Source organism: Canis lupus, chromosome 9 (assembly GCF_011100685.1).
Source record: "Canis lupus familiaris isolate Mischka breed German Shepherd chromosome 9, alternate assembly UU_Cfam_GSD_1.0, whole genome shotgun sequence".
NCBI lineage: Eukaryota > Metazoa > Chordata > Mammalia > Carnivora > Canidae > Canis > Canis lupus.
The window spans coordinates 14,225,187-14,238,062 of NC_049230.1; the positions used below are offsets into that span (position 1 = coordinate 14,225,187).

At 39.3% G+C, this 12,876-nt stretch overlaps 1 protein-coding gene across 13 annotated transcripts in view; it reads left to right on the forward strand.

Moving 5' to 3' along the window:
- BPTF (bromodomain PHD finger transcription factor) overlaps positions 1-12,876 on the forward strand; it is a 154,552-nt gene that overhangs the window by 42,821 nt on the left and 98,855 nt on the right. For all 13 annotated transcript variants that reach the window (XM_038546828.1, XM_038546826.1, XM_038546831.1 and 10 more), the window contains exon 3: positions 10,955-11,178. In XM_038546828.1, coding sequence (XP_038402756.1) covers positions 10,955-11,178 — 224 coding nt within the window. The remainder of the gene's footprint in view (positions 1-10,954; positions 11,179-12,876) is intronic.

Sequence of the window (12,876 nt, forward strand, 5' to 3'; positions counted from 1 at the left end):
TATCTCGGTTCACACCTGAGTACAGAACTGATGTCCTCTAGTCCCAAGAACTTCAGTGTTACCTCCTTTAGAGACTAAACTTGTTAGTGGCTGAAGGGGACAGGTAGAGGTGATCTAGGGATCTGCTCTTTCCACAGCTGTCCAGCAGTTCTCTGCTGTAGCTACTCCCTTTTCCATTTTCAGTATCTTTTGGGGATTGTGATTATTGGTTCTTAGGATCACCATTTTGGTTTGGGATTGGGCTTTCTTGGCTCTGTTAACAGCAGTTGTCACTTGTCCATTTGCTTTCCTGCTTCCAAATTGTGTTTGTTGTTTCTGCTAATTTCTCTATCCTTGTGAGTTTAATGTTTTAAAAAATATTTCTTTAGCAGATTTTTTTCTAAAGATTTTATTTATTTATTCATGAGAGACTGAGAGAGAAAGGCAGACACACAGGCAGAGGGAAAAGCAGGCTCCATGCAGGGAGCCTGACATGGGACCCGATCCTGGGTCTCCAGGATCAGGCCCTGGGCTCAAGGTGGCACTAAACCACTGAGCCACCCGAGCTGCCCTTCTTTAGCAGATTTAAGAGGCTTTCAGGAGGGACCAAAATGAGATGTTTGGATTTAGTCTGTTATCTTAATTCAAAAACTGATAAGAGAAAGAGTATATGAAGTTTTAAAATGTATATTTTGCATCTTTTGATTTGGATCAGTTCTTTTTTAAAATTTTGTCACCTTTTTTATTGCCCTCCCACTTCCCAAAAACCTGGTCATGGTGTTTATTGTGCCGTCTTTTTGACCTCTTGCTAAGGAGATGGTAGCATGGAAGCTTTTGTTGGCAAGGTCATTAGAACTGGTGAGATAACTGTAACCATGTATTGGTTTGAAGGATAATGCTGTGTTTCATTTTAAGTGAAAAGTCAGTGACACTATCCATCAGGGAGCCTGATGCTTGTATTTCTCAGACATTCAGCAGTCAACAGGCCATATTCATACTTGGTCTCAAATGCCCTCTTGAAAGGGCTCAGAGTCCTTGGGATGGCTGTGAACAAATTAGGAAGTAAGTTAAATTTATTCTGTGTTCCAATTTTTCCTTCCTGTACTTCCCTTCCCTATCCCACCCTTCCTCATCCTTTTATTTATTTATTTATTTTTTCCCCCTCATCCTTTTAGATGTTCATTCTCCCTGCTTCTCACTTCTTTTTCTGTCCTGCCCTTTTGGGCCAGAAGGATACCAAAGGTGCTTTGTCCAAATATTGTAGGCCTTGACATCTGTAAGATTTATTACAATATAACTCTAAGATGTAGACCTAGGTTTTAGGGACCCAAAGGTGGAACTACTAGTAGGTGATGAATAGCCAGCAACATTGACTGAGCACTTAATATATGCCTCATAGTGTTCTAAGCATTTTATGTTTTTTTCATTAATTCTCGCAACAACCCAATAATGTAAGTATTATTATTTTTTCGTAGGTATTATTTTTGGTTCATTTTTTAAATGAAGAGAGACTAAAGCTCAGACAGGTTAAATAACTTGCCCAAGACACTGGCTATTAGTAAGTGGGACCTAGAGTTTTTTCTCAGAAGCTGTTTAGAAGAATATTTTCAGTAACTAATTTTATACTGTAGTCTAGTTTCCAGGGCATCATCTGGAGATGTCTGCAACTTGCATTGTTTTAGTTGTTAAAATCAATGTTTGTGACTGGGGTTCGGGGTGTGTGGAGATAGTATAATGACTTTTGCTGTGCCTGGACTGGGTATTTCTGAGATCTTTAGAAATTTCAGACAAAGGCATTTTTTGAAAATATTAGTGGCATTCCAAAAAAAGTTCTATACCGTGATAAATCAGTATTCATATTTAAAACAATGCTTAGGCAAGTAGGAGAGAAAACTCTTTAAACGTAGATAAGTGTGTGTGAACCTTTGTAATTATATGAGTCAAAGAACTTAAGAAGTTACCTTTGAAGCCCTGTGGATGGATTTTTGATACATTATTGATGAAATATTTTATAATTTGAACAGTAAAATTCCTAAAGTTCTGTATTTGGCAATACAACTATTCATTTAATTTAGTTTCTTTGAAAGCTTTATCCATAGTCCCTGAAATTGCCTTTAAAAAAAATACATATCTTTTAAATTAAGTAAGCTCTGTGCCCAATGTGGGGCTTGAACTCATGACCCTAGGATGAAGAGTTGCATGCTGTACCTATTGAGCCAGTCAGTTGCCCCTGAAATTGCCATTCTTGATGCATAATAAAGTACACCAAGTTTAGTAAAGATCTGAGACAAATAAGGATGCCTTTTTTCAGGTTGTGATTTTTGACTATTTTTCTTACAAAGTCAAATACAAAACTTTAGATATCATTGTTAGTGGTAATTAAGTGTTCCTTGTCGATAATTTGATAGATCAGAAAGATTTAAATCTTTTTAAAAGTTAAATTACTAACAGTTTCAGTTTGTTGCCCTCTTGTGGTAGATTACATGTGGACTCCTGGTGAAACTCTTGAAGTTCCGTAAATTGTTTGGTTGACAGTATGTAGAGATTTGATATATGCTTTCCCTGGAGGCTTAAAATGATGAGTCAGTGAACCTACTGCCCAAGGGAGGCATACCTAAAACAAAGTGTGGGGTAGTGAACAAATTTTTAAAAAGATTTATTTATTTATGTGTGTGTGTGTGTGTGAGAGAGAGAGATATAGTGTGCATGTGTGCGCTTGGGAGAAGGGGCAGAGGAAGAGGGAGAGAGAAACTCGTGCAGCCTCTGCACTGAACACGGAGCCCAGTGCAGGGGTTGGTCTTACCACCCTGAGATCATAACCTGAGCTGAAACCAAGAGTCTAACGTTTAACCGGCTGTGGCACCCAGGTGCTTCTGTAGTGAACAACTTAAAAAAAATTTTTTTTTTAAATTTATTTATGATAGTCACAGAGAGAGAGAGAGAGAGGCAGAGACCTAGGCAGAGGGAGAAGCAGGCTCCATGCACCAGGAGCCCGACGTGGGATTCGATCCCAGGTCTCCAGGATTGCGTCCTGGGCCAAAGGCAGGCGCTAAACCGCTGCGCCACCCAGGGATCCCTGTAGTGAACAATTTTTAATTGCAATGCTAGTAGTTTATAGAAACAAAGTTTTTCTGTTATTGCTTGCTTTGTTTTTTTATTATAAAGATTTTATTTATTTGACAGAGAGAGAGCATGCACAAGCAGGGGGAGCAGCAGGTGAAGGGAGAGAGAGAGAGAAGCAGGCTTCCTGTGGAGCAGGGAGCCTGATGCGGGGCTTTATCCCAGGACTCTGGGTTTATGACCTGAGCTGAAGGCAGAGGCTTAACTGACTGAGCCACCTAGGCACCCCCTTCATCCCCTTTTATTTGTTTACTACTCATTTATTTTTTTTATTTTTAAAAAAGATCTTTATTTATTCATGAGAGAGAGAAAGAGAGGCAGAGACACAGGCAGAGGGAGAAGTAGGCTCCATGCAGGGAGCCCAACATGGGACTTGATCCCAGGTCTCCAGGATCACACCATGGGCTGAAGGCAGCGCTAAACTGCTGAGCCACCCAGGCTATCCATGTTTACTACTCATTTAAAAATATGTTATTTATATAGGTTAGTGAAGCATTTAATAAAATGAAAGGTTCTTACATGAATCTACATGAGAAACCAGAACGCTGAGCAATCAACTTAGTGATCAGTTTTTTTTCCTTTTTTTAAAAAAAGATTTATTTATTTATATATTCATGATAGACAGAGAGAGAGAGAGAGAGAGAGAGAGAGGCAGAGACACAGGAGGAGGGAGAGGAGAAGCAGGCTCCATGCCAGGAGCCCGACGCGGGACTCGATCTCGGGACTCCAGGATCGCGCCTGGGCCAAAGGCAGGCGCTAAACCACTGAGCCACCCAGGGATCCCCTAGTGATCAGTTCTAATCCAATATATGAGAAAGCCAATCTTTCTTAATTTTGCATTCATCCTATCAGTTCTTTGCTCTAAAATTGGGACTGTTAGTAAAAGAGGAACTGCCAAATTAGATTAGCACTTTTTCTTGTCACTCTTCATTCTGAATAAAATTACCTTGAACACAGCATTTAAAACTTTTTTTTTTTTTCAGGGCACCTGGCACAGTCAGACTCTTGTTGATCTCAGGGTCATGAGTTTGAGCCTCACCTTGGGGGTAGAGATTACTTAAATAAATTCTGTATATCCCATAGTCTCCTGGACATAGTCACATAACAGGCACCTCAAATACAGCTTGTCTAAAACTGAACTCCTCACCCTCTCCCCCCTTACCTGCCTTTCATCCATTGATCCTATCATATAGTAAAAGCTGCTCAAGAAAAAACTCGGGAATAGGCTTTTGTCCTGTGTTTTGTTGTACCTTTTCATTATCTCTTAAATATTGAATCTGATTTTTTCCATTGTCACTATCTTTACGATAATACAAGCCAACATCATCTTGATGAGACTACTTCAGTAGCCTCCAAACTGATTTGTATGTAATTCACCATTCCCCAGTTCTAGTCTCTGTTCCATAGCTGGATGTTTTTTAAAACAGCAGTTTTGATTAGGTCTTTTTCCCTCAAGTAGCAAAACCTTCGAATTACTTCCATATGTTCTTTTTTTTTAAGATTTTATTTAAAAATATTTTATTTATTCATGAAAGACACAGAGAGAGAGGCAGAGACATAGGCAGAGGAGAAGCAACCAGGCTCCCTGCAGGGAGCCTGATATGGGATTCAATCCCAGGATCATGACCTGAGCCAAAGACAGATGCTCAAACACCGAGCCACCCAGATGCCCCACTTCCATATGCTCTTAACAGAAAGTTCACAGTTCCCTAATTTTGTACATTTAATTCTCTTGCTTCCCACCACCAAAAATAAAAACCAAATGCAAACATCCAAAACCTTTTTTTGGCTAATTTATCCTTCAAGTCTTGGCCTACGTATGCCCTTTCCTAGGGCTTTCTTTCCCTAAACCACTCTCCCTCTTGCACCCTTGAAAGAATTTTCTTTTTAACGCATCTGTTGCACTTGTATTTATTTATTTATTTTTTATTTTTATTTATTTATTTATTTATTTATTTTTATTTTTTATGATAGTCACAGAGAGAGAGAGAGAGAGAGAGAGAGGCAGAGACACAGGCAGAGGGAGAAGCTGGCTCCATGCACCGGGAGCCCGACGTGGGATTCGATCCCGGGTCTCCAGGATCGCGCCCTGGGCCAAAGGCAGGCGCCAAACCGCTGCGCCACCCAGGGATCCCTATTTATTTATTTTTAAAGGTTTTCTTTGTTTGAGAGAATGAGTGAGAGAAAAGAGTACAAGCTCGAGGGAGAGGGAGAAGCAGACTCCCCACTGAGCAGGGAGCCTGATGTGGGGCTTAATCCCAGGATCCTGGTATCATGACCCGAGCCAAAGGCAGACAAGCCAAAGGCAGACGTTTAACTGACAGCCACCTAGGTGCCCCTGTGTTTGTTTTAAGGTAGATATTACATACTTCATAAGATGAGGAAAATAATAGCAACTCTTCATATTGCACCCAGTAGGTGCTGGCAGTCTTTTAAGTGCTTTACCTATTTGAATTTACCTTAATCCTCACAACAGCATTTTGATACAAGTATTGTATCAACCCCATTTTTCAGATGGAGAAGTTGAAGCATAGCGACAATAATTTATTCAGTATCACACAATTAGTAGTAAGTAGCAGAATCAGGATTCAGTCTCTGGTATTCTGCCTCTAGAATGTGTAATAGTAACCCACTTGGACTGCCTGACCTCTCTGTTGCTTTAATTGCTAAATCCATGGCTGTATTAGCTTCTTGGGGCTGCAGTAACAGAGTATCACGAACTAGGTGGTATTTATTCTCTCATAGTTGTGGAGGTCAGAAGTCTGAATTCAGGGCATCAGTGGGGCCACTCTCCTTTTGGAGGCTCTAAGAAAGAATCGGTTTTTGCCTTTTCTAGCTTCTAGTGGCCCTAGTGTTCCTTGGCTTGTTAGCAGGATAATTCCAATCTCTGCCCATCTCTTTAAGGCAATCTAAGCCTTTTTAATCCAGTACCTCCAGATTCTTCCAGTCTTTTCCCATCACTCAGTTCCAAAGCCACATTCACATTCTTAGGTATTTGTTAGAGTAACACTCCATTTCCCCAGCACCCAAATCTGAGTTTCCTAGGGCTGCTGTAACAAACTATCATAAACAGAGTCCCTTAAAACAACAGGAATTTGTTCTCTCACAGTTTTGAAGGCCACAAGTCTGAAACCTCAGTGTCAGCAGGATTGATTCTTTCTGGAGTCTCTCAGGGAGACTGTTCCAAAGCTCTTGTGGTTGCTGGCTATCATTGACGTTCCTTGGCTTATAGAGAGATGGATCACATGAATCTCTGCCTACACCTTCACATCACCTTCCCTATGTGTCTGTGTGTCCTCTCTTCCACTTACAAGGATACCTGATTTCTTTTTTTAATTTTCTTTCTTTTTTTTTTTTTTTTAAGATTTTATTTATTTATTCATGAGAGAAACACAGAGAGAGACACAGGCAGAGGGGGAAGCAGGCTCCATGCAGGAAGCCCGATGTGGGACTCGATCCCGGGTCTCCAGGATCATACCCAGGGCTGAAGGCAGCGCTAAACCGCTGAGCCACCCGGGCTGCCCCTAATTTTCTTTTTAAAAAGATTTGTTTATTGATTTTAGAGAGTGTGTGGGGCAGCCCAGGTGGCTCAGCAGTTTAGCGCTGCCTTCAGCCTTGGGTATGATCCCGGAGACCCGGGATCGAGTCCCACATCCGGCTTCCTGCATGGAGCCTGCTTCCCCCTCTGCCTGTGTCTCTGCCTCTCTCTCTGTGTCTTTCATGAATAAATAAATAAAATCTTTAAAAAAAAACAAGATTTTATTTATTCATGAGAGACATACAGAGAGAGGCAGAGACACAGGCAGAGGGAGAAGCAGGCTCCCCATGGGGAGCCCGATGCAGGACTTGATCCCAGGACCTGGGGATCATGACCTGAGTCCAAGGCAGGTACTCAACCACTGACCCACCCAGGCGTGCCTAGAAACCCCATTCTAACTCCAAACCAAATATATATATATATAAATATATATATATATACACACACACAAATCAATGTTTATTTATGTAGGAAAGCTCTGGTCGCTTTTATGATTAGAGTAAATAATTTTGATTATTATAAACTATGTAAAATGTACCTAAGTCCACAAGTATTAGGACAGTTTTTCATGGGGGTACCTGGCTGGCTTAGTCAGTAGAGCATGTGACTCTTGGTCTCAGGGTCATGCATTTGAGCTCCAAGTTGGGCATACATATTACTGAAAAAACAGTAATAAAACAGCTCTTCTTTGAAAACATTAGCAGTTGTTCACTCTGTTTTGTTACTTATGCTTTTAATGAATTTATTCTTCTACAGCTTGAAGAAGGAGGAAATTGTCAGTGTTGTGTATTACCATTGATGAGCAGAATAAAAAATAGTTTTCAGGTGCCACATTTGTAGAGGGACGTTGAGGGGAAGAATATTAGGGTTGTTACAACTGAAAAATGTGCTATAAGAAATGATTAAAGTATTGATCATGCTGGCCTGAAAAGAAAAAAACTGAATAGAATTGTAGATGTAAAAGATTTGAAGGACTATGTGTGGAGGAGGTATTAGGTTTATTTCACATAACTCCAGGAGGCAGAACCAGGACTAATTGGTAGAAACACTAGGTTTGTGTCATCTCATTAAAAGGAAGAACTTTCTGGGCAACGGGATAGCTCAGTTGCTTAAGGGTCTGACTTTTGATCTCACCTTAGATCTTGGTCTCAGGGTCGTGAGTTCAAACCTCACAAGAACTTTTTTTTTTTTTTTTTTTTTTTTTAAGGAAGAACTTTCTAAAAGAGCAATTCCAATCTAATATGTGAAGTCATGAGTTTGGTTTTTTTTTTTAAGATTAAAATTGAAATTAAGTATTTTCTGTTTAGATAGAAATTATGTAAGTGACAGTATAGATTAAGTCAGCTATTAGGAACCCTTTCAGTAGTATCTGAGTTACTTGAAAAAAGTGGAGAGACTGTTTAATTTTGTTCCCATACCATCTCATTTTCATGTTGAAATCATATGCTTGTAAATTATGTTTTCTACCCTAAAAATGTTTTTATGTAGAATATTTTTCTTGTTTCACTGAAATTTGTAGATAATTCTGAGGAAAGAGCAAATAGTTAAAGAATTCAGCATCTTTTAACAAGTGAATCCTTAAGATAGATTTTTTAGAAAGTAGAGAACCAGACTGGGGCACCTGGGTGGCTTAGTGGTTGAGCGGTTTGCCTTTGGCTCAGGTTATGGGTGGCTGAGTTGTGGCTCAGGATGGGATTGAGTCCCACAGGAGCCTGCTTTTCCCTCTGGCTATGTCTCTGCTGCTCTCTCTGTGTCTCTCATGAATAAATAAATAAAAAATCTTAAAAAGAAAATTCAAAATTCAAAAAAAAAAAAAAAAAAAAAGAACCAGGCTGTTCTGTAACTCTTAGCTCATTCAGTCAAAGCTCACTAAGTACTTTCTGATTTGATATTGTCACTTAATTAGATTTTTGATATAGCATTGCCTTTTAAAAGCATTTTATTAGTCTTTTTGATTAGAGGACTCTGACATCTTTAATGGTGTAAATTGGAATAAGACTACTGTCATCACTCAGTCATAAGTCAGTAGAAATACCCATTACAGAGTGAAACAGAAAGCAGATTAAAAAAGATTTTCAGTAATTTTTGTAAAAAGCTTTTAACACAGCAATATAATAATTTCATATATCACCAGATGCTGATTTGAAATTGGAAAATGAGGAGTGTCTGGCAGGCTCAGTGGGAAGTACATGCAACTCTTGATCTCAGGGTTGTGAGTTTGAGCCCCACATTGGAGATAGAGATTACTTAAATAAATAAAACTTTGAAAAAAAGAGCAAAGAGAGATAACATTAATTCATCTTTTTTTTTTTTAAGTCTTTATTTATTTTAGAGAGTGAGTGAGAGAGAGAACACATGAGCAGGAGCAGAGGGAGAGGGAGAAGTAGGCTCCCCTGCAGAGCAGGGAGTCTTATGTGGGGCTCCAGGACTCTGGGATCATGACCTGAGCCAAAGGCAGATGTTTAACCAACTGAGCCACCCAGGTGCTCCAACATTTGTTATTAGTTTTTTCCTTTTTGATAATTTTGATAAGCTTAACCATGATTTAACATGTCCCTCCTTTCTTCAGAATTACTGAAAGACTCATTCCTGCATTTCTGCTCAGTTTTTATTTACTACCATATTTAGTAACAATAATATTTTATATTTATTCATTACTAACAATGTGTCTAGGTGCTATAATCTATGCTTTGTTTATTTTAAAGATTTTATTTATCTATTAGAGAGTGAGCACGAGTGGGGTGAGGGTAGAGGGAGAAGCAGACTCCCCACTGAGCAGGGAACTGAAGTGGGGCTCCATCCCGGGACTCCAAGATCATGACCTGAGCCAAAAGCAGTTGCTTAACTGACTGAGCCACCCAGACGCCCCTATGCTTTATTTTTTTTATCATTATTTTTTATTTTTTTATAATCTGTGCCTTATTATATTGCCTTTAATTGTTACAGTCACCCTGAAAGAGGTACCATTATCCCCACTTTATCAGCAAGGTTAATAAAATAGCTCAGAGACTCAGAGGGGTTGTGTCTTGTCCACGTTTGTATATCTCATAAATACTAGAGCCCATTTTAAAGCCAGATCTTTCTTAAAGTCCAATTCTTTCAACTCTATGAGTTTGCTTTTGAGTAGACAGCAAAGTTAGACTCTCATCAGGTACCTCACACATGTTCCTGAATTAGTTGAATTAGTTTTGAACGAGAGAAGAAATATTGTCATACATATTTTTTTTTTTTTAAGATTTTATTTATTTATTCATGAGAGACAGACAGAGGCAGAGACATGGGCAGAGGGAGAAACAGGCTCCATGCAGGGAGCCCAACGTGGGACTCTTCTCTCCAGTGTGAATGTTGTCCATAAGACAGGGAGAGAGAGGAGACATTGTCACTCATTGAGATGGCTTGTTCCAGGACCAGAATTTAGCAGAGCATTTATATCATGTTGATGGAGATGTTCTAAACTGAATTGTAGTGTTAACCTGCTCTGTACCTGCCATATACTGAACATAGTTTAATATTTCTGGTTAAAATTCCGTTCATATGGTTATAGCGATGATCTGAAAGTTGACTAAAGTATAACCAAGACTGTCCTCCACCAAGTACTAACACCCTCTGAATTTTGAGGTCCTGTTTCTGTGTGTCATATTTGTAGATATCTTTCTTTTTTTTTAAGACTAATTTATTTGAGAGAGAGTGTGTGTGTTAGTGGGGGGAGAGGCAGGGGAGATGGAGAGACTCCCTCCTGAGCACAGAGCCAGACACGGGGCTGGATCTCACAACCCTGAGATCATGACCTGAGCTGAAATTAAGAATTAGATACTCAACTGATTGAGCCGCCCAGGTGCCCCCTCCTCTGTTCCCACTATTAACTCACACATTATTTTATCATAAGCTGCTGTGGGCTAGGAAGCCAAAATAATTAGAGATTGCTTAACTAAAATGTAAGTGACTTGAGTTTGAGTGAGACATGAGGGGATTTCTTGTGAGCAAATATACTGAGCTTTAATGGGTAGGCTATTTATTTATTTATTTATTTATTTATTTATTTATTTATTTATTCATGATAGTCACACAGAGAGAGACAGAGAGGCAGAGACACAGGCAGAGGGAGAAGCAGGCTCCATGCACCGGGAGCCCGACGTGGGATTTGATCCCAGGTCTCCAGGATCACGCCCCGGGCCAAAGGCAGGCGCCAAACTGCTGCGCCACCCAGGGATCCCTTTTTTTTTAAACATATTTTAACTCTCACTGGATAGATGGAAATCGTCATATCAGTGCTGTTATGTCTAACATAGAAAGTGTTTTTGTACTTCTTTTAAACAGAGAAGAAGATACAGAAAATGAAAATGAGAAGAAAATTTGGTACTACAGCACAAAGGTCCAACTTGCAGAATTAATTGACTGTCTAGATAAAGATTACTGGGAAGCAGAACTCTGCAAAATCCTGGAAGAAATGCGTGAAGAAATCCACCGGCACATGGACATAACTGAAGACTTGACCAATAAGGCTCGGGGCAGTAACAAATCCTTTCTGGCGGCAGCTAATGGTGAGAGGGAAATTTTCTCAGTTTACTGTTATTAAATTTGAGACAAACTCCTGGTATGAAACCACTACAAAAGAAAATATTAAAATATCAAGTTATATATATTTTAATTCTCTGTATTTTTGTTTTCCCAAGGAATCTTGTTCATCCCAGCCTAAATTAGGGGATTCTATGCATTTTAGCATTTTGTCTATTGTCTAGGGCATTACTAATATTCCAGTTTTTTTCTTTAATTCAAATATCTTATTATTGGTAGTCCTACTTTTAATTATGAGAAACAGTATTCTTTTAAAAGATGCTCTTTTTTTTTTTTTAAATGAAGCTTTTAATTTTAGAATAGTTTTATAGTTAGAAGTTGCTAAGATAGTACGGAGGGTTCCATATACCCTGCACCAGGTTTCTAGTATCTTGCATTAGTGTGGTACATTTGTCATAAGTAGTGAACCAGTATTGATATATTATGATACCTTAAGTCTATACTTTATTCAGATTTCCTTATTTTACTGATAACCTTTTTCTGTCTCATGATTCCATCGAGGATACCACATTATATTTGTTGTGTCTCTTTAGGTTCCTCTGTCACAATTTCTGACTGTCACAATTTCTCAGACTTTTCATATTTTTGATGACTTTGACAGTGTATTTGTCCTCTCTGGGAACCAGAATCTGAGCTGTGATAGTTTAGGAGCATCCAGCCCAAGTGAATCCTAGAATGATATCTAATTGTGTCCTTTAACTTGGGATTTTATGAGATGAAAACAGCAGAAACTACTACTGGGTTCTGAAATAGCCAGGAGTATTTTGCATTGTTGTGACAGGGATTTCAGCATTGCAGCCCGTTCTAATGACTTGATATACCTAACCTCAAAAATAGCATAATCCTTGCAAATTTATTCCTCTGGGGTTTTTTTTTTTTTTTTTTTAAGATTTTATTTATTTATTAGAGAGAGAGAGGGAACATGAGCCTGGGGGGAGGGGGGACAGAAGGAGAGAGAGAGAGGCAGACTCCCCGCTGAGCAGGGAGCCCAATGTGGGATTTGATCCCAGGACCCTGGGATCATGACCTGAGCTGAAGGCAGACACTTAACCGACTGAGCCACCCTAGTGCCCTTACAGATGGATTTTATTTTATTTTAGAAAGAGAGAAAGAGAATGCAGAGGGAGGGAGAATTTTATGCAGGTTCCATGCCCAGAACAGAGCCCAACATGGGGCTCAGTCTCACCACCCTGAAATCATGACCTGAGCTGAAATCAAGATTTGGATACTCAATCAACTGAGTCACCAAGTGCCTGGTAGTAGTAGTTTTTGTTTTGTTTTGTTTTTAATTTTTATTTTCATTGAATGGCACTAGGAAAATTGGGAGGAACATGCACTAGTGAGGTTAAGGAATGCTAGCACTTGGGGTGCCTAGCTGGTTCAGTCATTAGAGCAGATAACTCTTGATCCTTGGGGGTTGTGCATTCAAGCCCCACATTGGGCATAAAGACTACATGGGGAAAAAAAAGAAAGCTAAAAGAAGTGTTGGCAGTTGAAAATCAAACATAGTGGAGCTATGAAAGTGAGAAATAATATGGCTATAAGAAATAATATGGCTCCAATCAGTAAGTGATTGGAAACTAGATTTTCTAAATAAAAAGTTCTTTAAAAAAAAAAAAAGTGAGATACTTCCATTGATAAGTATAGTGTACTTAGCAAGGGTA